The sequence below is a fragment of the Acomys minous genome (assembly GCF_964271855.1).
Source record: "Acomys minous genome assembly, chromosome: 7".
Lineage (NCBI taxonomy): Eukaryota > Metazoa > Chordata > Mammalia > Rodentia > Muridae > Acomys > Acomys minous.
Genome location: NC_140488.1, coordinates 104,057,396 through 104,085,256, shown reverse-complemented (window position 1 = coordinate 104,085,256; position 27,861 = coordinate 104,057,396). Strand labels below are relative to the sequence as shown.

The window sequence follows — 27,861 nt, the reverse complement described above, 5'->3', positions numbered from 1 at the left end:
TTGGAAGGAGGAACATATTCAAATCTTGGGATCTTTATTTAACGGATAGTACGGACGGGGACCCTTACACTGAGACATGGAGTAATAGAGTTAAGAAAAAGTGAATGTTGATTTTAAAGCACCTGTGGTACATACAGGTAGCAGTGCTGTATTGGCAGCTGAATGAGCATGTCTGAAACTCAAGAAAAAGGCCAGAGTAGAGAGTATCAATCTAGAAATTGCTACTAAATAAATGGGTCTTTACTTCACAGAAAAGTGCACTCAGGAAGAAGAAAGGCATCAAACTGGAAGATACTGGACCTAGGGATCAGCTCTACAGACCAGCAGCATGTATGGATGGTATGGATAAAATTTAAAAAAAAAAAGAGGCTTTAAGGAGTGATCAAAGAAAAAACAGGATTTGAAAAGAAATGTTTTAAAGCAATGGTTCTCAACGTGTGGGTTGTGACCCCTTTGGGTCACATACTAGATATCCTGTACATCAGATCTTTTTTTTTTTTTAATGTGGGGGTTACCACAACACGAGGAACTAACTGAACTTAAGGATCTCAACATTAAGGGAATGAGAATGACTGTTTTAGAAGTTAGAAAGTTTGGTGTGAGTGTTACAGCACTTGCCTAGCATGCATGAAGCCCTGGAGGATACAGGTTTAAAAAATACACATATTGCTGATTTTTTTAATAGCTAGGCATGGTGGCATACCCTGATAATTCCAGCATTTAGGGGCCATGACAGAACGATTAGCAAGCCTGGGCTATATAAGGGGAGAGGAGGGGAGGAAGAGAAGAGAGGGGGAGGGAGAGAGAGGGCAGGAATAAGTGTGTTTATAATGTTAAATATTGCTGAAGTTGAGAAAAGCAAAGCATAGGAAAATGTCTGGGCATGTTCACAGGTAACTGCCTGGTGAGCTTGGAAGGAATAGCTTCAGTGTAGACATTTACGGAGTCAGCTGCTCATCACTTAACCTGATACCCGCTCACCTTATTTTGTTTAGTGATTTTAGGGAACGTGAGCTCTGACACTGGCTAAAGGCCAGGAAGATGATAGTTATACTTTAGGACAGTGGCGTAGTCAATGACAAGAACTGAATTCCTGACAACTTTGTGGAACAGACTGCCTACTTCTGGGTTTCCTTTAATGAGATAAAGGCTTATGCCTCATTTAGCTACTGGGTTTTCAGACTCTAAGTGGTACAACAGTTTCCTGGGGTTTCTCAGCGTCATATGTGCTGTTAATGACAGTGAGCAGATTTTCAAGAACCACCTGAGCTTGTCATCTATCCCTATTTGCCAGCTGCTATTTTTCTTCTGAAAAGTACATAGAGTTGCCTATATTCCAGGGAAATTGCACACTTGACTATCAGTAGATGCTTTCTCTTACCTAGGAACTTCTTCCCTCCCACCAAACCTGCCTAGCAGATTTCTCTTCCCCAGACCTATACAGAACCAATTTTTATGAATTTTGGAAAATTCAGAGACAGTGCTGAAAAAGAGTGACAAAAATTCCTTCCAGGGCTACTTGTCATTCCTTCTGTCACCTAAGCTGCACAGTCCAACAAATTGGCAATCCATCATTCCTCAAATACCACAGCCTTTCTCAGTACTGGGGAAAGCCCTATGCCCCATGCTTGGGGTACTTTTCTGTCTTCTACCCTTATTGCCAGCTTACTCCTTTCCATTTTAAAGATTTCCCCTCCCCCCCCCCCGACCCAATAGGCTTTCACTATGTAGCTCTGACTTTCCTAGAACTTACTGAGTAGAACGGACTGGTCTCGAACTCACAGACACCTCTGCCTCTCTCTACTTCTGGAGTGCCAGGATTAAAGGCAGCACAACACAGGCTGTTCTCTCTTTTGAGCTACTAGTGTAATCCTTTTGTAATGCATTTTAACTCAGTCTATGTTATACTAAACCCTAAGAACTATGCAGAGAGGTGGGGGAGAGGCGGAGAGGAAAGAAAAGAGACTACTTTTTGTTAAATAAAAGTCAGATTCCATATATATATGAAATCCTGATACCTACTTCTGGACTAATACCACTTCCTTCAGGTTCTTCATACAAAAAGGCCTCCTAAAACCAAGTCTGTGAGAAAGGAGTGGGCCACCCAAAACAAAACGGAGTCCAGCTATGTTAGTAGGCACCATCACAAAGGCAGCCCTTGCTCTGAAAAGGCTTAGATTTGAGCACCTCCTTTTCAAGGCCTCTTTTGGTTACAGGGAGCTGATTCTTTACTCCCCAGTAAACTTGGCAAAAACATGAAGGCTTATATTTCTACAAAGTGAGCACCAGTCTCGTTGCTAGAGGACAGCATTAGGAGGTTAAAAAAAAAAAAAGATAACTTATCGGAGGCGCGCTTCCATCTAATGGGTGTCTAGTACAGAGGGGACTTGAGCCCAGGCCAATGGATGTCAAATACCAGAGTTTTAACCACTATACTGCATTGCCTATGAGGTGCTAAGTACGATAAGTTTTCTGAGTCCTGTGGTTTAGTTTGAATGTTGTATCCCCCAACTCTTCCTTAAGACTCCCTGTGCTCTGCCCAAAGTTTGGCTGTGAGTCTCAGCCTCTGCATCGATGCCCTGCTAGGTGGAGTCTTTCACAGGACATCTATGGTAGGCTGTGGTCCTGATACCTCTCTTCAATGCTTCCAGTTTGGAAGGTGACTAAGTCACTGGGCTAATCACTGTTTTTGAGACAGATTAATGACATTCTCTTGGGACTCAGGTTAGTTTTTCCTATAGTTGTGAATTGTTATTCACACCTTACTGTCTGGACATTTTTTCCCTTGTTTGTGCTTCTACTATGATGCTGTTCAGCCGTGGCTGCAGGAGATGGGACTAACTAATCTTGGTCTTTGCACATGCAGCCTCAGGCACTTTGTTATAGCAATGGAAAACAAAACACTAGCCCTCTTCCTAAATATGGTAAGGATGTTACAGCATGATTTCCATATGTGGAGGCAAGTCTAACTGGATATTCCCATTTAGAAAGTGTCATGAGACATGCGCATTTTGAGACTGGGTTGACAGTATAAACCCAGAATCACCATGTTTGGGAGGCAGAGGCAGATGATTGCGCCAACATTCCAGGCCGCCCTGGTTTTTATATCATGAGTTCCAGGCCGGCCAAGGGGCACAGGGTGAGACTCCAATTCATGGGAACAATTCTATTTCATTTGTGAGATCACAATAAGGTTTTTAATATTTTATTTTTAAATTAAATTCTTAAGTATACATAATAACAATGCAAACAAAAGAATAGTATAAAAATGGTCCTATGCCTCAACCCCCCCCATCTCTATCCTACACTTCTGAAGCTAGCTTTTGATTATTTTTTTTACGTTTTCATGCAAGTATATATTGCACTGTTGAGCATGTTTCCCCCTCCTCCCTTTTCTTATCCCCCTCCATCTTAGGCTTCTTTGTCCCCCTAGGCACTTTCTCTTCAGTATCCATTACATAATTTTATGTATCTATATCCAGTCTAAGAACCACAAGGAAGAGAAACCATATAGTCTTTCTGAGATTGGCTTAATTTGAGTAATAATATCATCTCCAGCTGGATGTGTTTTCCTGCAAACAATGTAATTTGGTTCTTGAAGCCACCTTTTCGGTTTCATGTCCACCTACAAGTCTTGACATTAGGATATGCTACTTCTTAGTATATAAAATTTAGTCAATACCTCATTAACTCCCCAAGATGGCAATGAAGATGTTGTTCATGAACAGAGCTTCCTTGCTTTTCTCCCTACTCTCCTGCAATGTCAGGCTTCAATCCTTTTTCTGTTATCACTTAATTTTTAACCTGTAAAAAAAAACCTATTTTTTCATTATTTTCTGCCCCTATTTCCTTTTTTGACAATGATTTCAACTGCCTGATTTTTATTATATTTTTAAGTATTTTTTAAAATTTGAGATTATTATATAATTACATCCTTTCCCCCTTCCTTTTCCTCCTCCAAACCCTTCCAAGTATCCATCCCCTGTTTCTTTCAAATAAATGACCTATTTTTAAACATTGGAAATATGTGTGTGTGTGTGTGTGTGTGTGTGTGTGTGTGTACCTAAAAATATAGATATAACCTGATTAGTCGTATTTATATGTTTTCCAGGATGACAGCTGGTATGGGATAACAAATAAGTGTGGGCTTCCTTAGGCAAGATTATTTCTCCTACTCTCAGCATTCCTTAGTTGCCTGTAGTTCTTTGTCTAGGGCTAAGGTACCTTCTACGTGATCACGTTTATTGGGATCTTCCTTGTTCAAATAATGTTTAGGCAGCCATGTTGTTTAGAGGCTTAGTGTGTCTAGTTTCTCTGACCTTTCTAGGGAACACAGTCTCTCAGCAAACTTCCTATTTCTCTGGTTCTTTCACTCTGTCTGGTCCTTCTTCTGCAGTGGTCCCTGAGCCTTAGGTAGAGGAGTTGTGTTGTGAATGTGTCAGTTGGGATTGGGCTCCACGTCTCAGCATTTTGATTGGTTGTGATTTTCTTTAAAGATCTTTCTCTCTGTCGCAAGGAGGAGTGTCCTTGAGGAGGGGGGAGAACTACAGTTATCTATGAGTATAGAAGTACCAGAAGGCACAATGCCAGCTCAAAAGAAGGGAGGCAGCCAACAGCATTGCACAGCCATGATGTCTATGAACACAACGGGGTTGACTAGTATGGCGCCTTAACCTGAATGTGCATGAATAAATTGGCAGTAGCTGGGGAAATCATGCGTGGTAGTGGAAACCTAGCCAACTACCAGGATCTAGTGGAGTCATGGATCTTGGGGAAGAAAACCTTAGAGCCACCATTTCACTAAGCCACCATTATCCCTAACTGCCTGCTTTTAAAAACAAGGATATTAATAACTGCACACCACCCATCTGTGCCCCCCATTCTCTCTCTTGTCTTTCCTTTTACATTATGCATTTTTTGACATTTACGTTCTGTTCTGAAGTATTAACGAGGTCTTCCTCTCTTTGTCTTCCCAGTGGAGCTCTTAAACCTAAAAACCAATAAACAGTATTTACATTGTCTTGACTATGTAAATATTTTTCCCAAAATCCAGCTAAGTGGTGAGCCAAGAATATACTTCCTTCTTTTCAAGTCCAATGTCATAAAACTTGGGCCTCTTAAAGGAGATTTTTTTTCCCCCCTAGCATGAAGGTCTTGTATTGTTTCACATTTGAACCACTACTTTCTTGCATATATACAGATTTTGTAACAGGTTTTATTTTTCCATAAATTATATGCCTTTATTATATCAACTCTTTCAACACATATTTATTGAGGGTCTGCTGGGTGCTGGATACTGTTCTGGGAGCTGAAGGCATCACAGCAGAAAAGACAGAGAGCCATGTCTGTTTCTGGTAGGGCTGATTCTAGCAAGGGGGAAGAAAGGAAACAATTGGATCAAGAAATAAAGTCTGTAACAATTTCAAGAAGGTGCTGTGGAGAAAACAAACGCCAGGTGTAATGGTGGACTCCTTAATCCCAGCATTCGGAAGCCTGGAGTTTGAGGCCAGTTTGAGTTATGCAGTAAAGCTCTGTCTCGGGGAAACAGGGGGCAGGGTACAGGGAGGAACTAAAAAGCCAAGCGAAAGAGAGCCCGCCAGTGAAGGAAGGAGATTCTTTGGGCTTTAAATAGGTTGGTGCCGAAGTAGCTCGCTGAAACGGTAGGATGTGAACAGATACTTGCATGCGGTGAGAGAGCTAAGTAGGTGTCTGGAAAAGGCTTCCAAGCAGAAAGATCAAAGCGAAAACGTGCCCGTGGCATCTTTTCCCGTTCCTGGTATTTTGAAAGAACACAAAGTCCAGGTTCGCTAGAGTAGTAGGAGGCGAAGGGGCGAGAAGTAATGGACTGTGTGTTGAGACAGGTAATGAGGGCTTGCTTCATTAGCCGCTCTCTTGTCAGGCTCTGTAAGTGAACCATGCAGGGTTCCATTTTACCAGAAAGAAGGAAGACTGTGGACTGAATTTTAAAGGGACTCGAAAAATCTACTGATGGAGGACAGAAGAAAGGATGATAACATGGAAGAGAACTGGTGTGGGCCTGCTGCGGTGAAGAAGGGGATCCACAGTTCCAGTGCCAAGCTAGCCAAGAGTTACAGAGTGAGACCTTGTCTCCAAAAAACAAACAAACAAAAATAAAACTGTGTTAGAAGGTAATTTCCTACAGCTAAAGGAAGGTCTCCAGAGCAGGCTCTGGAGGCTTTTACCTCTGTAGGTAGATGCTGGATGTCTTGTAAATGTAACCTGTGTGCATATAAATGAGATAAAGGTTCTGCTTTGCACTAATAGCCCCTATGCATGTACACTCCTCAATCCACGTTCCACAGGACCTTCCGGCACTGGGCTCAGAGCACCTCAATTCTGTATCTTTCTGTCCCTTTCATGTCTACACTGGGATAAGGGACTCCCCATACTCTTTTGTTGCTGTTTTTGAGGCAGGATTTCACTGCATAGGGCAACTTGGCATGGACCTCACCATGCAGCATGGGCTGGCATCCAGACCATCGCTCTTCTGCACCAGTCTCCCAAAGACCGGGATGATAATTGTGTAGCACTATGCCTGACCGCCATACTTTGATTTTTGCCATACCTCATCCCAGCATGTGTTTATTGAATATTTACCAGATGGCAAGCATTCCAAAAGTACAAGCTCGGTGACAATACTTTTACGAAGTGCTACCGTTATCCTCATTTCATGGATGAGGGAACTGAGGCCTCACCGTAGTTACCATCCTCACTGAATATCATGCAGCCAATAAGCTAGCTGCAGAACTGTGATTCGAATCCAGGTGTTCTCAGTTCTGCGGCTATATTTTAAATGACTGAATCAGACTCTTTCTCATCTCAGCTGCAGCCCATCTTGACCTCTGATTATTCTTTAGACTGGAAACCGTGCGTCTGTGGGGCCTCTTCACTGCTATAGTCCCTCATGTGTCAGCACTAGAGTCAGCAGCAGAAAAGACCAACGTTGAGTGCTTGCCTCTCCAACCCTCTTTCAAGTCGGCCACCTTCTTAAGACGATCGGTACTGTGACCTTTCTGTGGCTCCCGTTACTGAGCTTCAGTGGATGTTTATAGGAAAGGAAAAACCCCACCCTGAGCCAACATAGCAAACAGACAGACCCAGCACCCTGGTATGTTTAGTTTCCATTCATCTTACAGCTGGATGAAGGGGAAAAAGGAGGCACAGAAGTGGCCCTTCTCCAGGCAAGATGCCAGCCGTGGCTCTTGGACAATCCTGGTTTGTGTAGGCCTCAATGCCACATTCAGAGCCTTCCCTACCCTTCAGCATGGTCCCTCCCTCTCCAAAAAAAAAGGGATACCTGGAGGTTTAAAAGTGGGTAGGCTTGGAGCTCAGGGTCAGACACTCTGCATGAGAAGAGCAGGCCCCGGCCAGAAGTGGTACCATGCCCGAATGGAGGTGCCTTGGCTGTGTGTGCATTTTGCTGACCATCCTCCTAGGCCTGACACACCAGGGACCCCATGGCTCGGCCCCATCAAGCACCAAGGTCAGTTCTAGCGTGGAAGGACAAAGCTCTGGGAGTTGGGAGAAAAGTGGCTCCTTAGGGTGGGAGGAATAGAAGAAGTTTCTCGGTCTGTTTCTGCTGGGCTGAGAAGCTGGGGATAGAAAAGACAAAAACAGCTACTGTTGCCGGGTGCACTTCAGGTGCTGTACCAGGAGTCTTGTTATTGTTTCAGTTAGTGCCCCCCCCCCAGCATCCCTGTAAACCGGGCTCTCTTATTATTCCCGTTATTGAGAGGAGGAAGCAAAGGCTTGGAGGTTAAGACATAGGAAACAGCAGAGACAGAATGTGAACCTACGCCCATCTGACTCTAGATTATCTCTGTGTCCCACTTCCCCACTTAGAACAAACGAGGTGTACGTGATGTGTGGGTAGACAGAAGGATCATGACTTTCAGGAAGATGATATGAAAGAAGATAGTTATCTCACTGCTGCCTGACCTCGGGCTCTGAGCCTCCATTAACTCTTCTGTAAGATGTGGGGAATGCTAGAATTTAACCCTCAGACTGTGAGGAGTAACTAGGACCCTGCAGGACATTACTATACTTATCAGGCTTAAGCTTTATAGCTGAAATCATAAAGAGGAAAAGCTAAATATTTATCACACTGCCTTGTAAAACTGTGGGGCCCAATGAATACATGCATGCTGTTATATTCGGAAGCTTTGCTAAAATGTTATGTTCATTCTAAAGTGAAATCCATGGACCAGCAGCAGCAGCAGCAGTTTCAGGGAATTTGGTAGCAAGGAAACACTAGCTTCTCCCTGCCCCAGGGTTGCTGAATCAGAACTGGTGTTTAGCAAGATCTATGTTCATTAAAATTGGAGAAGCACTTGTCCAAAGGTGCTTTGATTTGGGGTCTTCTATAATCCTTTAGTTCTGAGATTTTCTTGCTGCACTCTCAGGCAGGTCCACATACGAAAGAGGTCACATTCCCTTCAAGGCACCTCAGTTTCTTTTCCTCCAGCCTGAAACCAGTTCAGGAACCTTGAGATCCCATCCGGGCCAGTAAAGGACTCTCTCCAGCTCATCTCCCTTGTGTTATTTCTCAGTTGTTGATGACAAGCTATTCCATACATTCCACCGTGGTGTCTCGTTATTCACACACTTTGGTCACCTCGGTCCTCTTCAATCCACACGATCAAGCCCATGAAGCCATCTTTGACCTGGATCTACCTCGCATTGCCTTTATCTCCAACTTCACAATGTAAGTTCATTCGTTTATGCATACATTCACTCAATCTTTTGTTCCTTCACCAGTGCAGAGAAGTTAAGAGGATAAATTATAAAGTAAGGCATCTTGGCTTTGAATCCTGCCTCCACCAGCTGGGGGACTCAGAATAAGCTACCTAACTTCTGAGTCTTATTTTACACATCTGTAAAATGCAGATAAAATTAGAAACCACTTGCAATGATTAAATGAATTACAACACGTTGAAATCTATGCTAACACTAGTGCCTGGCTTATGATAAATATTTGATAAAACTTGTGTTGGGGAAAAAAAACCCAAATATCAAACTTTTTCATGATACTGAAGGCGTGACTTATATATGCTGGCTAGATTTTATGGAAAGATAGACTACACACAGTCCGTGCTCTCAGTCTACTGTCTAGTGGGGAGCACAAAAAAGGAATCAGGTGATTTATAGCACATCTTTTTGTTTGTTTGGGTGTGTGTTTTGTTTTTGTTTTGTTTGGTTTTTGGTGGGTTTTTGTTGTTGTTGTTTGTTTTTGGCTTTTCAAGACAGGGTTTCTCTGTTATAGCCTTGGCTGTCCTGGGACTTACTCTGTAGACCAGGCTGGCCTCAAACTCACAGTGATCCACCTGCCTCTGTGTCCTGAGTGCTGGGATTAAGAAGAAAGTTTTGGAGAAATGACACTGAAGCTAAATTGGAAAATATGAAATGTCCACTGTCTGAGAAGTATGGAAACAGGCCTGAAAATTCCAGGCCAAAAAAATTCAGATGCAAATGTTCCCTGATGAGGAGAAAGTGCATGTACTTCTAGGTCACTGATGTCTGGAGGATACACAGAGGGTAGAAGAGTAGTCAGCATGAGACTTGAGAGGTAAGAAAAGACTAGGCTCTTAGGGGCTTCCAATGTGAAAGCAAGTGTATGAAACACTATATTATAGAACATATGTGTGTAAATACATACATACATATATATATATATATATATGTAATCAAAGAACAACGGAAAATTCTATAAATAGAACACTAATATTTGTCCATTCCCATTTGATTTGTTCCCAGCATCCCTAGAGACATGTGCATTTCACTCTAGAAATAGTCAAGTCCCTTAATAACCAGTCATGGCAATGTGGTAAGCAAAGGGTGACACTAGTGAAGCAGGGGTAAGCTGGAAGAGCCAGCCAAGAAGGTGGGAAGCTGAGAAGAGTCCTGTGCTAGAACATGGGACAAGGACATGATGCTGGCATTTGAGAGACCATTGGCAGCAGAAACAACCTGTTTATGGTGGGCATGTGAATGGTGATTGGCGTTTTCCTGGTTTGTGTCATTGGATGACAAGCAATGGATGAGATGCTAAATGAAGGAAGAGGAGCAGATGAAAGGAAAGCTCAGCGGGGGGGGGGGGGCATTAGCACACACAAATCTTAGTGTGAGTTCTGAAATGGCTTCTGAGGTTGGGAATGTAGCTTGGTCAAATGTTTTCCTAGTATACCTAAAACCTTAGCTCCAGTTCCCATCACTACACGAAATGGACATGGCGGCACACACCTGTCACACCAGCATTCGGGAGGTGGAAGCGGGGCGATCTGCAGGTCAAGGTTACCATCCCCAGCTATATGTAATGTCCTCACATTCAGTGCCAGCCTCAGCTACACGAAATCCTCCTTCAAAAGTCAAGAGGGGAGGGGACTTTTGTCTTTGAGTGGAGACACTCTCAGAGTTAGTAGGTGAGAGAGTTGAACCCAAACAGAAGTTCTGCCCTCATTGGGTCACTGCCACCCCCATGACGGAGAAGGATTTTGTGCCATAAGCAATCTTTACAGTCCTAAACCCATACTGTGCCATCGAACCTCCTGGTCTCACATTGGGCAATGGCTAGGTTGGGAAGAGGTGATTGGTATGACGTCAGCATAGGGGAGAAGAAGTGAGAAGAATGAAGGGGGCCTTCCCTGCAACAAGACTTCCAAGTTGGTAATACTTGAAGGAACCAAGATCCTTAAAAGTAGGGGACCAAAAGAATCAAATACAAGACTAAAAGTAGTCCCCAAGTAAACAAACCCCAGGGATGATATGTATGTAGTAGGGGCAACCTGAGTGTGGGCGCAGTCAGTTGATGTAAAGAGCAAATAATAGACAGAATGTGGCTTCATTTCAATAGAATTAAAAATTTTTTAAAAAACACCAAAAGGATTTATTTTAAAAAAAAAATTAAGCAGAGCAGGCTGGAGAAATGTCCCTGGGCAGACTCTGTGGAAAGTATGCTGGCTAGAGGCAGCACACACACAGAGGCCCCAGTGTGCTACTGCCAGAGTCGCTCCACCCTACCACCCCAGCCCCCAAGAGACCTTGAGGCCCAGCCAGCGCTGTCCGCCCCCACACTAGCCCAGTCTCACCAATACTGTTTCAGCTGCCTTGAAACACTCCTTGCTGAAGTAGTCTCTCCTGCCAGTTGTATATCTTCCCTTATCGTTCCTGGAAGCTGCTCCAATATGTGCCCTAGTTGCTCCGTTTCTGCAATGGAGACAGCTGTTCAGGCCTCCCGCAGAGGTATATTAATGTTCTCTAGGACACCAAGCTGTCACACCTCAAAGGTTGCTCTGACCCCATCTACTTCTTCCCAGCCCGAGGTTTATCCAACACTTTGCATTCCTTGCTGCAATCTGAGCTTGTTGAATCTGGAGTTCAAAGCCCTGGATTCTCTAGCCATCTTTCTATAGCTCCCTTCTCTTCAATCCACTGTTCCATGGAACACACTCTGGCTGTGCTGCCGTTCTGGGATGCCCATTATGAAATAAATGATTGCGTGAGTCCTGCATGCCAGGCATTAGCAGCAAACAGGGCAGGCATTTCTTTGCCTTCAAGGAGCTCACAGTCTCCTAGAGAAGAGAAGACATGGGAAGCATACACTGACATGCATCAGTTTGTCTATGAGAAGTTTTACCAGAGAAAAATAGCAAATAGAGCAGAGGAGACAGGGATTGAGTACAGGTACTAGTCCAGAGCGATCAAAGAGCAGAACCCTACAGAGAGTCCTGTGAAGGCATACCAAGGTCTGGAAGAGAAACATTCTAGACAAAAGGAGGAATAATTACCAAGGCTCTGGGACATGAAGGTGCTGAACAAGTTCAAAAGAAGAGAAGAAAGCAAGGAACACTACACACACAGCAGCTAAAATACAAACAACCTAAGGGTCTACTTGCTGAATGGATACCTAAATGTGCCATAAAAAGCAATGAAGTCCTGTGACAGCATAAATGGGCTGGGCATAGAAAAAGTCGTGGCTAGAATATTGGGAGCTTAAGCAGGCTTGAGCCACGTACCGAAACCCTGTCACAGAACAGTTTTTGCTTTTGTTTTAATTCTGATTTTGAGCTGGGTGCAGTTGCTCATCCCTATAATACCAGCATTTGGAAAGCTGAGGAAGAAAGATTGGGAGTTCAAGGCCAGCCTGAGGTAGTACAAAACTCTGTCTCAAAAACAACAAAAAAAACCCTCTCACAAATTGGGGTTGGAGAGATGACTTGGCAGCTAATAGCACTGCTTCCTCTTCCAGAAGACCTAGGTCCAATTCCCAGCACCCACATGGTAGCTCACAACCATCTGTAACTCTGGTTCCAGGAGATTCAACACCCTCTCTGGCCTCTGCAGGTACCAAACATGTACATAGTATACAATCATATGTACAAGCAAAGCATCCATACATGTAAGATAAAATAAGAAACTAAAAAATTCAAATTCTCAAACACAGCCAAGTGGTGTCAGGGGAGGTCATTACACTAAGTGAAGTATGCCAGGCACAGAAAAGGGAAATACCACATGATACATTCACATGTGGAGTCTAGATTGTTACTTTCATAGAATTTCACAGTGGGATGATGATTTTCAAGGTTGGTAGGAGTAAGGGGTGAGGCGCGATGGGGACACCTGATCCCAATGAGATAGGAGCGACAATCTCTAAGGCTCTTTTGCACAGTGTACGTGACGATTGTGCACTGTACTTCAAAGGCCAAAAGAAGGGAGTTTGAACATTTCATCACAAATGATCAATGCTGGAGAATACACATGGTTACTCTGATGTAAACATTACACAAGGTGTACATGTATCACACGGTTATCTTAAGTACATACAACTTTTATGGGGCTTTCTGTGTGTTATGCATATGTGTATATGTGCATGGTTTTACATGTTGTGGAGTCCAGAGGTTAACATCAGGTGTCTCTCAGGCACCAGCCACTGTTTTTGTGAGACAAGCTCTCCTACTGGCCTGGAACCTGCCAGGAAGCTAGTGAGCCCCGGGAATCCAGTTGGCTCTACCCTCCTCAATTCTGGCAGCCCAAGAATGCTTCACTCTCTATGCTCTGTCTTTTTGTTGTTTGTTTTTTGTTTTTAATTTGTTGTTGTTGTTTTTCCAAGACAGGGTTTTTCTGTGTAGCCTTGGCTGTCCTGGACTCACTCTGTAGACCAAACTGGCCTCAGACTCACAGCGATCCACCTGCCTCTGACTCCCCAAGTGCCACCACACCCGGCTGCTATGTCTTTTTTAAAGTTTTTAACTTTTTTAATTCTTTGTGAATTTCATATCATGCACCCCAATCCCACTCATCCCCCCCTTAATACCTGTCCTCCGCCATTGTAACCTCCTCACCAACAGAGAAAAAAAATCTTATTATGGAGGCTGTGGTGTGTCACATTTCTTTGCTTGCATACGTTCATTGCAATGAGTCATTGGTCTGGTTCGAGGCCCCTGGCTTCTACTGCACCATCAATATTGGATCCTCATGGAGACTCCTCTCTGATATTCCATTGTTGTCCTGTGTCATGCAGAACCTACAACTTTAGATCTGTAAAATCAACCCCTTAATGCACTCCAGCAGTTCTTCCATGGGATAGATGTTGGGGGTGGGCTAACTCAAAGCCCTGAATTTGGGCCTGGGTGGTAGCTGAGCTGGTCAGCTGGCCAGCTCTTCCATACCCACACTACCAGGGTGAGCGGGTGAGCTCTCCAGCACTGCTCCAGCTAGCTCACCCAATGCTGCAGCCAGCAAGAGGCAGAACCAGCTCTCCTGCTCTCATGCCCTTGGGGCTAGTTCATATGTACCCACACCAGCAGGGCCAACTCTATTTATTGCCCAGGGAAGGTGTAGGGCTCCCTCTCCCAAATGTTGCAACCCATGATGGACAATGCCTTATCTTTTAAAAACATGGGTTTTGGGGATTAAATTTAGCTTTTGTACTTACAAAGTAAGCTTTTTATTGGCTGAGCTATTTCCTAGGCATCACCTTACATACTTTCATGCATAATTTAAAAATAATTTTAATTTTTAAAATTATCAAGAAGTAGAGGCAAGAATATTACATTCAAGGCCTTTTGAGCTTCAGAGTAAAACCTGTTCAAACAAGAGCAGAAACATAAAAAGCAAAGGAGAAAAAAAAAGGCAGAAATATCATGCTACATAGTGAGTTCAAGGCTAGCCTAAGCTACATAGCGAAGACCTGTCTCTCAAAAAGCTGATGATATAGTTTGGTCACAAAGAACTTATCTAGCATGTGCAAAGCCCTAAGTTCTACCCCCATCTTTGCAAAAAAGAAAAAAAAAAGAGAGGGAGAGAAGGAGAAGGAAGGAGAGTAAGGAGTAAGAGGAGAGGGGGGAAGAAAAGGAGGGAGGGAGGGAGAAGAAAGGAAGGAAAAGGAGAATAACTAGAGGCGGATGGGTGACAGAAAGAGTAGGCAGTCATGGAGCTGAAGAGGTAATAATCAGCCAGATTGTGGAGACTACAAAGTGCCCAGTGAAGAGTTTTGCTTTTATTTTCAGTTGAGATGAAAACTACAGAGAATTTGAGCAGGGGAAATAAACTGGCTTGACTTAATATTAATGAGATATGACAGGCATCATGGCAAATGCCTTTAATCTCAGTGCTTTGGAGGCAGTTGCAGGTGGATTTCCATTGCTATAGGCCAGCCTGAACTCATAGTAAGACCCGGTCTCAAGTAAACAAAAGATTAATAGATATTTCTCCTGCTATGAGATCTATAAAGAGCAAGGATTTAAAGATGGAGACCAGTTAGCAGGTGTGATGAATAGCTTTGTTGTTGTTGTTGTTGTTGTTTTGTCAATTTGACATACACTAGAATCATTTGGGAAGAGGGAACCTCAACTGAGAAAATGCCTCCATCAGATTGGCCTATCAGCAGGTATATGGGTCATTTTCTTGATTCGTGATTGATATGAAAGGGCCCAGCCCTCCATGGATGGTCCCACCCTTGGGCTCTAGGGTCCTGGGTTGTATAAGGTAGTAGGCTGGCCAAGCTGTGGGGAGCAAGCCAGTAAGCAGCACCCCTCTATGGCCTCTGAGTCAGTTCCTGCCTCCATTTTCCTGCCCAGTTTGAGTTCCTGTCCTGACTTCCCTTAGTGATATAAGCTTTAAACTGAAATAAACTCTCACCCTTCCCAAGCTGTTTTTGGTCATGACGTTTATCACAAAAACAGAAGGCAAACTAGAACAGAAAGTGGTATCAGGTTCATGGGGTAATTGCTGTGACAGGCCTGACCATGTTGTTTGGGAGAGGATTGTAGAAGATTTGGCAACTTTGGACTGGAAAAGCTGCTGAGTGCTTAGAGCTTAATGGGCTGTTCTGTAGGAAGGTAAAAGAGAAGAATGCTCTGAGCAGTGTGGATGGTAGAGACCTGGGGTGTCAAGTTTCCTAGGGAAACAAAGACTTTATCAGGCTGTTCTCATGATATTTTGAATTGAGAATCATCTGGGACTAAAAAATCAGCTGCGATTAACAAGAGGCCAGTATCACTAAAGTGAAAACCTTGCATTCATGAGGCAATCAGTGCTGGTTAGCTGGGGATGAAGAATCAGCTGTGATTAATAAGAGCCCAGCAATCACTGTGGTGAAATCTTGTGGGAAGTAATTCCTTGGGGTTAGCACACATAACCTGTGGTCCAGGAACTCCCAGGCTGCATCTCAAGCTGTTAGCCAAACCTGGTACTGTGTAAGAATCTCCTATATAGTGCTGATTTTTGAAAATGTGATCAGGTCGTGGATAGCAGCTGAGGCTTGGCACTGTGAGAAGCCAGGAGAGGCCATTGGTGAAGGTGCAGCTTCAGTAACAGTGCAGACCCAGCACTTTGGAGGTGCCAGGACTATGGTATGACAAACAAGGACAGTGGCAAGTGTGGTGTGGAGATGCCCTGAGCCTAAGAGACCAGCTATGTGTACGGCAGATGATAGAAGTGGGTAAGTAGAGCTGCCCAAGCAATTTGGAGCCCAGAAGATTGTGAGTGAATCCCAGATATTGGAATTTTTAACACTATTGGAGTTTGGTTTTCCATTTATTGTAGCTGTGCCCTGGTTCTTACCTCTTGGGATAAGAAGTATATAATGTTTGTTTGTTTGTTTGTTTGTTTTTACAAGAGCTCATAGTTAGGGACTTGGGATTTTAGAGAGTTTGTGTATCTTAAAGAAGCTATACTTTTAAAAATGTTTGACTATGGCACCAGCCAAGGACAGTACGTGCAGTAAACTTCGAACCCCCACTCAGATCTAGCCAATGGACAGGATATTTGACAGGACAGGACAGTTGACTGGAGAGTGGGGTCTGACTTTCACATGAACTCTGGTGCCCCATATTTGACCACATCCCCTGGATGGGGAGACCTGGTGGCACTCAGAGGAAGGATAGCAGGCTACCAAGAAGAGACTTGATACCCTATGAGCATATACAGGGGGAGGAGGTCCCTGTCAGTCACAGTCATAGGGGAGGGGAGTAAGGGGGAAAGCGGGAGGGATGGAGGAATGGGAGGATACAAGGGATGGGATAACAATTAAGATGTAATATGAATAAATTAATTAAAATTTTAAAATAAATAAATATTACTTAAAAAATAAAAATGCTTGAATTTTAAAAGCATGTGAGATGTTTAAAAATTTTGGTTTATATTGTGATATTAACATTAGATCTTGGGAATAAACAGGAAAGGAAATGCTATGGTCTAATAGCGATATATTTGTGTGTCACGTTGACAAGGGGGCACTTGTACTAGTTAGTTTTTTATCAACCTGATACAAGTTACAGTTATCTGGGAAGACGGCACCTCAATTGAGAAAAAATGCTCCCATCAGATTGGCCTATAGGCAAGCCTGTAAGGGCATTTTCTTAATTTGTGATTGATGGGTGGGGGCAGTCCATTGTGGGTGGTGTCATCCCTAGGCTGGTGGCCCTGAGTTCTATAAGAAAACAGGCAGAACAAGCCTTGAGGACCAAACCAGTAAACAACACCCCTCTATGGCCTCAGCATCAGCTCTTGCCTCCAGGTTTCTGCCCTTCTTGAGTTCCTGCTCTGACTTCACTCACTGTTGGAGTGTGACCTGAAGAGTTGTCAGCTGGAATTAAACTCTTTCTATTTCTTCCACTTTCAGCAATTCTTAGTTGCCTGTAGTTCTTTGTATAGAGTTGAAGCCTCATGACCTTTCCTCCTTCTGTGTTAAAATATCTATTGGTGTCTCTCTTGTTCAGGTCATGTTTAGGCAGCCATATTGTTGAGACTTCGTGGCTGTAGCTTCCCTAACATTCTAGAAGACACAATCTTACAGCACACTTCATATTCCTCTAGCTCTTACAATCTTTTCATCTCCTCTTCTGCAATGACCGCTGAGCCTTAGGTGTAGGAGTTGTGTTGTATATGTACCAGCTTGAAATGGTACAAAATGCTGCACAACTCTGCATTTTGGTTGTGGGCTTTCTGTATGTAGTGGTCTCTGTTTGATACAAAGAGAAATTTCCTTGATGAGGCATTAGACCTGCATTTATATGGTGACATGAGGATAAATATTTAGAAGGTACCTAGGGATTCTGCTGGTTCTGTAATGTGATGATTGTAGGTTCTTCTCTAAGATTCACGATTTCATTAGCCCCGATAGCTGGCTAGGTTTCCAGTACCAGGCATGGTTTCACTCTTCTTGTGCAGATCTTAAGTCCAACTAGAGAGCTGTTGGTTAACACCAGGGTATGTATGCCACTACTACACTGTTGGCGTCATTGTGCCATGCTGGTCATTTTTGTGGCTCATAGGAATCATAGCTGGGTAGGACTGCTGGATGTTTCCCTCCTTTAGAAGAAGCTTGTACAGTGCATTCTGGTACTGTGAACATTAGTCCTAAGGGAGGGGCCATTCAGATCAGATCCAGCTCAAGTCCTTCAAGGCCTGTGTCACTGACAATTTTTACAATTTACACCACGCACAATATTTTTTACCTAATGTGTTTTAGTTTAAAAGACATACTTTTAAGATTGTTATTCAAATCCCAAGCAGCAGGGCCTATGAGTTAATAAATTGAGAGAGAGAGAGAGAGAGAGAGAGAGAGAGAGAGAGAGAGAGAGAGAGAGAGAGAAGCCCTTAGTGGCTTTACATTTGTCATTCTCCTGCCTCAGATCTCAGATTCCTGGCTGCTGGAGTTATATGTATGCAGCATCATACTTAGCTTGATGTGTTTTACTTAAAAATAAATGTTATAGCAAATATACAACAATTACAATAAAAATGTTCAGCTATGTTACACCTAAAAATATGTCTCTGTGTTAAAAGGTGAATATTAACACTTTGAGAAACACAAAATCCAACACTGGTCGACCATATGCGTGTGGTCTCTCTTTCCCCAGTTAACAAATAGACTTCAGGAGAACATCTTCACCTAATTTATCTCATTCTCATTAATTCTTCCCACTCAGTTTTTAGTTTAATGACACTACTTTGTCCTTTCTTCTTTCCCATCTCCCTTCTTCTCCCTTTTATTTGTATCTATGTTTTTGACCATCTTTTTTATTTCTCTGTCTCTGCTATCCTTTCTTTTTTTTTCCTGCCCCATCAGGACCATCAACAATAAAGTCTATGTTGCAGAAGTCAAGGAAAAACACCAGGCAAAGAGAATCTATGAGAAAGCCTATCAGCAAGGAAAGACAGCTGCTCATGTAGGCGTCAGGTAAGGTTGCATCTCATCTGAAATGGGATTCAGTCATCTTAGATGAATAACCTGGGAAGATATACCTTCTCTCTGTGCCTCATTCTCTACTTCTGTAAAATGAAAAAATGATTTCTACCTCATAGGATTTACATAAAAATGTGTGAGTCAATAAATACCAAAGGTTATAACCGTAGATATTTAATAAGTGGAAGTTTACTTCCTAAGTTCCAGCTTCCTTCTGCTAGCAAGATGTGTCTTATTTAAGAATTGGTACTTTGGGGCCGGGTGTGGTGGCGCACGCCTTTAATCCCAGCACTCGGGAGGCAGAGGCAGGCGGATCACTGTGAGTTCGAGGCCAGCCTGGTCTACAAAGTGAGTCCAGGACAGCCAAGTCTACACAGAGAGACCCTGTCTCAAAAAACCAAAACCAAAACCAAACAAAGAAAATTTGGTACTTTGGAGGAAGATTATGTACAAGTGAGTTTTTCTCTTCTTATTTTTATTTTAATATGATATTTTATTTATTCTTTGAGAATTTCATGCATGCATACAATTTGATCATACCCAACTTTCATCCTCCATACTACTCCTCATATACTCCTTAATACAGCCCCATCCCCATGTCATTTCCTCTCCTTTTTTTTTCTTTATAATGCTCTGTGTCCAGGTTGTGCTGCCCATAGTAGGTGTGGGGCCATTACTAGAGCATGAACAACCTACCGGTGACTGCATCTCCCAAATAAAATGACTTTCCTCTCTGACACAAGCCATCAGCTAGCTCTTCGGTGAAGAGTAGGATCTCTTGGGCCCATCCCCCATTCATGCTGGGATTTTGGTTGGTTTGATCTTGCACAGGTCTTGTTCAGTTAATCATAGCTGCTGTGAGTTCGTGAGTACAAAAACCATGTCATATACAGAAGACACTGTTTCTTATTATTCCTTCTGGTTCTTCAGCCTTTGCATTCTTTTGGCCCCCTATTCCATGATATTACCTGGGCAACAGAGGGGGTGATAAAAATGTCTTATTTAGGGCTGAGTCACTTATTTTCAGCATTTTTGGCCAGTTATGAGACTCTTAACTAATCACCACTCAGTGCAAAAGGAAGCTTTTCTGATCAAGGTTGAAAGCATTTGGACATCATGACCATTTAGTAAAACAATAATGAGTTCTTTCTTAGGGCTTGTGACCTACTCAGCCATAGGTTTTTGACTATGTTTTCAGTACCAGACATGAAATTCGTCCTCTGAAGCATGATTCAAATCTAACCAGAGAATGGTTGGTTACCCCTGGTTCAGTCATATCACTATGGCACATGTTGCCAGGTAAGCTGGTATTGTAGTATGCTAGATATAGCTCCGGGGAAGACAACTGATACATCTTCTCCCCAAACAGCCTATATTATACATTCCAGCACTAGGAAAACTAGCTAGCAGGAAGGAAGTTTCCTGGTCAGTTCAGGATTGATTTTTCTATCTCCTGAACCCAAGTGTTTGGTGTCTTCAGCAATAGGGTTTTACCATCTTTCTATAGGAGGCAACACAGAGAAATGGTAATAACCTATCTTATTTGGGGGCTTCTGAGGCCTCCTTGAACAAGAACTCATAAGGAGGTATCTCACACTTCACATTAGGATTTTAGTTTTATAACCCATGGCTTCTGAGAGTAGCATTTCTACCTATGTAGGGAACCTCCATTAAAACTCCTTTTTTAAAATGTTATTTTAAATTAGATGACAAAATAAGTTTCCATAAGGCTTTTTCATACAGTCTTAATTTTGGTTAACACACATTCCATACCCTCATCTCCCCCATATTCCAACTCTCATCAGTATTTAAAACTTTAGACTCAGTGTCTACCTTCCTTCATGCTACATATGTTCTGCTCATCCCATTAAGGCCTCTTGCCCTTCCCCCCACACGCAGAGCACCCTTCTGGCTTCCTGATTTCTATAGACACTCCAAGTTTAACATAGATATCTATAAGTTTGAAGTTATAATCCACATGTGAAGGACAAAATATACGATTTGTCTTTCAAGCTTGGGTTAAAAAAACAAGACTTTTTAAATTGACTCATTTCTTAAAAGAGTTCCATTCATCTGGTGTAAGTATTGTATTTTTTATGGATTCCTCTCAGCTTCTGCAAAAGTTTCACTTTACAGGAGTGATACTTTAGATTTCGTTACTAAAAACTGAGTTGTTGCCATATAAAAAGCTCAGTTTAACACAAGGATCAGACAGGTTTAAGGGACTATTGAAAGGGAGAGAGGCATTGTCTGTATAAATGGAAAACTCCTTTCACTAAAACATTAGCCCTAATTGTTCTATTCTCAATTCAGATTTTTAAAAAGATTTATGTATTTATTATGTATACAGTATTCTGCCTGAATGTATGCCTGCAGGCCAGAAGAGGACACCAGATCATATTATAGGTAGTTGTGAGCCACCATGTGGGTGCTGGGAATTGAACTCAGGACCTCTGGAAGAGCAGTCAGTGCTCTTAACCTCTGAGTCATCTCTCCAGCCCCTCAACTCAGATTTTTATCAGCCGTGTTTCTGTGGGGTGAGAGCTACCTGAGAGATCATTTTTTACGTAGAATGTTCAGGAGAGGAGATGAAGGAGGAAGAGAGGTTGACGAGTAGATGCCTGCATGCTTGACTGTGGTCCAAGGACTTAACTGAGGCAGAAGCCTGATCATGTCCAGTTGGTTAAGGGCGAGGGTTAGCAGAAGCATGCCATCTAATGGCTCCCCTCCACCACAGGAAAACCAACACCCTTCCTATCTATTTCTACTTCTTGCCCAGGGACCGGGAGTCAGAAAAATTTCGAATCTCCACTAGGCTGGCAGCAGGTACAGAGGTAACTTTTGCCCTGGCCTATGAGGAGCTGCTACAGCGACACCAGGGCCGGTACCAGTTGGCGGTAAGCCTGAGGCCTGGACAGTTGGTGAAGATGCTGAATGTAGAAATAACTGTGTCTGAAAGGACAGGCATCGCCTATGTGCACGTACTTCCACTGAGGACCAGCCGAGTGTGCACCAACAACCAAACAAGTATGTGTCCAGTGCTGAGTTACCAAAGATATTGCCAATCTTGAAATGGAAGCCCTAGACCTTGTGTGGGATGATCTTCCAGTAATGTCTCCTCTACCATTCCTTTAAAACAATCAGAAAGAACAGGGCTTTCTTAGAGTTCAAGATATTTGGAGACCAATATCTGTCCAGTTCTTGAAGTCAGTGTAAACTTGGCATGAAATAGAATCTCCTGAAAGTGGGAATAGAGCAGACTGAGAGGCTTGATGTGGCTAGGATGTACTCCCAGCTTTAAGTTAATTAGGGGGTAAGACAGGGTAGTGGAATTCATGGACTGCAGGCTACTGTTAGGGATAAGTTTGGGACAATGCTGAAGAGTGGTGTTGAAGTTGTTAGCAGGTGTAGTGGTTCTTTAATAAATGTTTTATTGCATAAAAAAAGAATCTTCTGAAAGTACAGGAACAATTATTGATTTTAATTCATGGACCAGACATGGTGGCACATATCTTTAATCCCAGCCATCAGGAGGCAGAAGTAGGCACCTCTTTGAATTCCAGGCCAGCTTAGTCTACATAGTGACTTCCAGATCAGCCAGGGCTAACCTGTGAGACCCTACGTCAAGGTGAAGGAGGAGGAGGAAGAGAAGTGCTTGACAAGCAGATATAATAAAAAAGAGAATCATGAAGTACTATTGTATTAATAATGTTGAGGGGGATGGGTCCTGCTTTTCCCTAAATGACCACAAAGAGAATAAGGAAAGCAGAAAGATAGGGTGGGGAATTCTGAGATGCCATGTACGCCAGAGAAGCATCTTGACCAATAGGCTTACTGCCAGGTCTATCTGTAGGATTATGACAGGAGAACTGGCTGCAGTGCAATCAGGATATAACATTAAAGAGACATGGAATCCAGGGCCTCATCCTACTGGAACCTGGTACTTGAGTCAGGACCACAAATCTTCATGTTGAAGGAGTCTCAAGTGAACTTGGCACCCAGCCAAGCTGGAGGACCACTAAACCAATTTAAACACTTCCCTGAGAGTCGAGTGGACAGAAACATGGAAATTACATAGTTCAAGTGACTATCCTTGCAGAGATTTTTCATCATAAGAGAGTCTGGCTATTGGGAACCTGCCAAGCCAGAAAGACGGCACCATGAATGTGGTACAGGCTGGGGTCCAAGCTCACATTAACTTTGCCATAAGATAGAACCATATGAGCAAGCCAAACTGGGGCTATGTTTCCCTTTGTTGAGCTAGCAAATGCAGGAGAAGACAGCTATGATCTAGGACCACAAGGAGAGTTTTCCCCCAGACTTGAAGAAGAAGCCTAGGTCCTTATTTCATGCCAGGTGCTCACTCTTTCATGAAGTTACATCTTGTCTTAGTTAAGGTTTCTATTGCTGTGAAGAGATGCCATGACAAAAGCAACTTGTTGTTGTTGTGGTGGTGGTGGTTGTTGCTATGGTTGTGGTGGTGGTTGTTTTGTTGTTGTTTGAGGCAGGGTTTCTCTGTACAGCCTTGGCTGTCCTGGAGTTGCTTTGTAGACCAGGCTGGCCTTGAACTCACAGTGATCTGCCTGCCTCTGCCTTCCCAGTGCTGGGATTGAAAGCATACAGCACCACGCCCAGCTCAAAAACAACTCTTATAAAGTAAAGCATTTAATTAGGGCTGGATACACTTCAGAAGTTTAGTCTGTTATCTTCATGGCAGGAAGCATGGCTGCATCCAGGCACACATGGTGCTGGAAAAGCTGCTGAGACTTCTACATCTTGATCCAAAGGCAGCAGAAGGGAAAGCTGCACTAGGCTTGGCTTGAGCATCTCAGACCTCAAAGCCCAACCCCAGTGACACACTTCCTGAAACAAGGAAACACCTCTTAATAGTGTCACTCCCTATGGGCCAAGCATTCAAATAAATGAGTCTATGGGGGCCGTTTCTATTCAAACTATACATCCTAAGACCTACTGAAGAAACAAGACCATTCCTGCTGCCACGTGACCAGAAACATCATAATGAATACTGGTGTTGGTGGAACAGTTCCCTTCAATTGAGACTCATGAAGGTCCAGGTGTGTTTCCAAGTGCCTGTTTCCACGGGCACACATGCAATCCCTAAGACAGCCTCCTATGACCCAGGGGCCACTGTCACCCCTGTGCTGTGGCTGTGGAGATAGGGAACAACTGGTCCAGCACACAGGGCACTCTCAAGAACGTGGGCCCACAGGCCAGCTGAAGCTAGTGGCCTGCATGCTCAGGCCCCAAGCTATAAATGGCAGCTCCCGCCCCCTTCTCCTTAAAGGTTAAAACAGAGGATAGAAGTAGTCCTGTGGGGATAAAACAAAACAAAGAGGCCTGGAAGGAAGGAAGCCCAGGGAATGTATGTGAGCAGGCTCTCAGAGCATGGGGGCTCGGCTTGCCCCTAAGCTTCCTGACAGCTGAGGCAGGAAGGAGGGGGAGCAGAATTCCCAGGTCTCCCTTTTCTGGAGAAAAGGAGGCACTGGGACATTTCTACATGGACACTTGTCTCGGACTGAAAGGCCAGAGGAGTTGACCCTGCAGCTAGTTCCGCAGATGTCCACGACCAAAAGGCACCAGTGATTTCACGAGACTCTGAGAGGCTCATTCAACACCCGGGATTCTGGGTCACAATGGGAAGATGGAGAAGCAAAGCCATGGGGTTGGGTCTCAGAGGAGAACCCTGCTGGCCTGCCCTGACTCACAGCAGGACGGAGAAGTGCCACCATGTCTGTCTCTGTCCTCACCACGCACTCCATGGGTCTCCGCAGAAGGAGACTGGCACTCCTGGTGGAGCTGGGGCAAGAGAGTCCTCCAGAGCCAGGCCTTGGGTTGGATGGGAAGAGAGGTGGGTGAGGTTGCGAGTGAAGGGCAGACCCTCTACCCCCAATGTGGGGAGCTGAGGGAGGGCTGGGTCTGGCAGACAGGGTGTGGTGAATGGGTGGGGCAGGGCAGGAGCTGGCCATGGAGCCTGTGACAGTGGCAGTGGAGCAGCTGGAAAGGCATGCTGGGAAGGCGGAGCAGCTGGGAGTGACAGGAATTCCATGCCTCACCCTCCCCACACATCGCTCCTCTTACTGTCCCCATCCACGACGTTTCTCTCTGCTGAGCCCTCCATGCCACCCGGATGCCCATACAGGTGAGGGTGACTTGCCCCCATCCACCAGGATACAGAGGGGAGAGACCTGTGTCCGCATCACCTTCTCCCCAACACTGCAGGACCAGTCAGCCTTCTCCAGCTCAGGCATCATGGCCGACTTCACCATCCACTATGACGTGGTCATGGAAGACATCATTGGAGACGTGCAGGTACCTGTACTCCAGAGCTGCAGAGGTCTTGGGCACACAATCCCTTAGGCCAGGGTCATGCTCTGGGCTATAGCAGCTGTCCTTCTGTGTGTACCTAGGAGTATGTGAGAGCTCCCACCAGGGCACAAGGCATGTGACTTCACTCCTTGCACACACCTCACAGTTAGAGACACAGGACTGGAGGACTTGAAACAGGGCCTGGATGGAGCCACCTTGTTCAATGGGCCCAGGCCCAGCTCTGAAAAACCCCCTTTGCAAAGCCAGGTATTGCTGAGTAATTGGTCTCACAGGCTTTCTGAAGCTCTCGAACTGCCCGGTTGTCCTTGGCTTCCTTGCTGTGGTTGGCTTCTTTACCCTAGTTCCCCATCATGAGGCCCTTCCCTGCACAGGAAGTGTGTCAACTCTGAGCCTGAACACCCCTGGAGAGAGAGGGGAGCCCCTGCTCTCCAGCTGAGCAGGGTAGCCCAGGGCTTGCTTGTGAAGTTGGCCAAAGACTGGCAAGTCAGCTCTCAGAAGGTTTTCCTGCCTCCCTCCTCTTGGCCTGCACACAAAGGCACTTGCTGACAGGTCCCAGGCCATCAAGCACATCCCCCCACCCCTACCTGGGCCAGTGCCACAGGGCACAGGAGCACTGATTTGCTGGGCTGCCCTGCGGCCCTGGGTATGTCTCCTTCCAACTGCTCCACTGCTGAGTTGCAGCCTCTCCACCCCAGTCTCCGAGAAACCTCCCTGTCTCCATCCCCTCACACCCACGTCTCTCCCACTTCTCTCTACCCACAGCACACAATGCTGGGAACAAGCCTGCTCCTTCATCTCCATCACCACACCCCTCCCCCAGCAAAACTACTGGAGCCCAAGGCCCAACCCCAGGAAACTGGGCACGAATTGGACTCAGCTCCCACATTCGCCCCCACCTACCTCCTGGTTAAATCCATGCTGGCATCAGAGGTCAAATACAGCATGGGTGCCATGCTGAGCAGTATGTGATGTGAGAGGTGCCAGGCAAGGAGGCATCAGGACAGTCTTCCTGAAAGAGCTAAGGCCCAAGGGCAGAACTGAGTGGCTCTGTCCTGGAGTGAAAGGAAAAGCACAGTGCTGGGGTTGGGCAGAACATACAGAGTGAGAGCAGGGATGCAGATGGAGACCCATGGCAGGCATGGCTGTTGCAGAGAGGCAGGGTGGGAAAGACTGCAGTAGGACAGGGAATCTGAGAGTGAGCGGGCCACACTAGAGACAGGGCTGGTATCGGGACATGAAGAGGACAGGCAGTCCTGCAGAGTTTGTAACAGATAGGAGCAATGGGGACAGGTGACTACCTGAGAAGGAGGGCCAGGCTGGCTCTCAGACCCCATGGGGAGGGACCCCGGTGATGGCGATGGCACCCATTAGGAAAGCATGGCAACATGGCTGGCGACGGGCAAAGGTCAGGCTGGGCCTTCCAAGTTGGAGGCACCTGAGCTCTCCAATTCTTCTTGTGTCCAGTGAGTGAGACACAGCTGAGGAAAGGATGACGGGGTGCTATGGCCTGGGGAAAGTGACAAGTGTGGTGGTGGCCCAGTGGTGTATGGAAGGCAGGAAGCAAAGTCACCCAGAGACCATGTGTGCTAGCAGACAGCAGCAACTCAGAGTAACTTTTGAGTTCAGCAGGCCTGGCCTCAGGCTCAGGGTACCAGGAGCCATGGAGGGGCCTGCTCAGAGCCACACATCCCCACCAGCTTCCTTCACTGACTGATGCTCTCTTAAGCTTCCCCTGTGCATGCAATGTCCTAGCAGACTTTGGACATGGGCCTTGGCCCAGGGGGAAAAGAGAGCCAGAGAAAGAGCTCTAAAGAGCAGTCCTGGGATGGCAGGAGGAGAGCTCAGGCTCTCAGAATCCCAGAGCTTACAAGCAGGAGCCACGTCAGTGAAGCGGGTTCTGCAGAGGGTGCAAAGGCATCTAGTAGCTTTTGAAGCCAGCTCCTCCTAGTTTCCCTTCTTGTTAGACCTGGGGCTCTGGGGAGGGAGGAACATGTGCCCTGTATCCGCGGGAATGAACTACTGGCAGGCGACTCTGCCCCTGCCCATGGCTTCAGCCTGGGGCCCCAGCAGGAAAGGAGCTGGTTAGAAATCTGAGGGCAGTTGGGAGCAAGAGGTTGTGTCTTTGGGTGCAAAGTATATAGTCACCTACATTCTAAGGAAGACCAATATGGTGTGTTTCTAGGAGAGCCATCTAGAGGGAAATGTGAGGGTTGGCCTCATACAGGGGCCATGGCAAGGCAGGGTGGCCCCAGACAGAGGAAGCCACTCCTGGGCATTTGATCCCCTCTGGAAATCAAGTTGGGTCATACAAGCCTCTGTGACTTGGTGGCCTTCAGAGTGTTCCTGGGCTGAGGGCGTGGCGTGATTGACTGAGGGCTGCGGGAGGCTGCTGGGCACTTCCTTGCACCCAGGTTACAGGCTAGTCACAGGAGACCTGGTCAGAATGGGGTCAAGCACTGGTAGGCACACTTCCCTTTCCCTGGGTGCACCAGGGACAATGGGGTCCCCAAGGATTTTTCTGCTCATGGGTTGTGAGTGACAGGCTGGGCTAGTGATGGAAGCCTTGGATTAAGGGGACAGGAAGCCAGGATTGTGTGGGACAGGCCACCCCATTCCATGTGGCTCAATTCAGAGGCAGGACGGATGGCAGAGAACTCCCTCTTCCCAGTCCCCCCACCCCTGGAAAAGCAGGGAGCTCACAGAGTGACTGAGGGCAGCCAGCAGCAAATCCTGCTTTTCCTGGGCAGCCCTCAGGCCTTAGGCCTCAAGCAGGAGGCTTCCTGGCAGCCTAGGCCTCCCTGGCTGGG

At 45.2% G+C, this 27,861-nt stretch overlaps 1 protein-coding gene across 1 annotated transcript in view; it reads left to right on the top strand.

The window, feature by feature from the left end:
• Window positions 1-7,364: 7,364 nt before the first annotated feature.
• Window positions 7,365-27,861, top strand: part of ITIH6 (inter-alpha-trypsin inhibitor heavy chain family member 6) — a 32,873-nt gene continuing 12,376 nt past the window's right edge. The window contains 5 exon segments of the mRNA XM_084790204.1: window positions 7,365-7,504; window positions 8,571-8,725; window positions 18,590-18,700; window positions 21,486-21,733; window positions 24,867-25,036. Coding sequence (XP_084646330.1) covers window positions 7,403-7,504; window positions 8,571-8,725; window positions 18,590-18,700; window positions 21,486-21,733; window positions 24,867-25,036 — 786 coding nt within the window. The 5' untranslated portion in view covers window positions 7,365-7,402.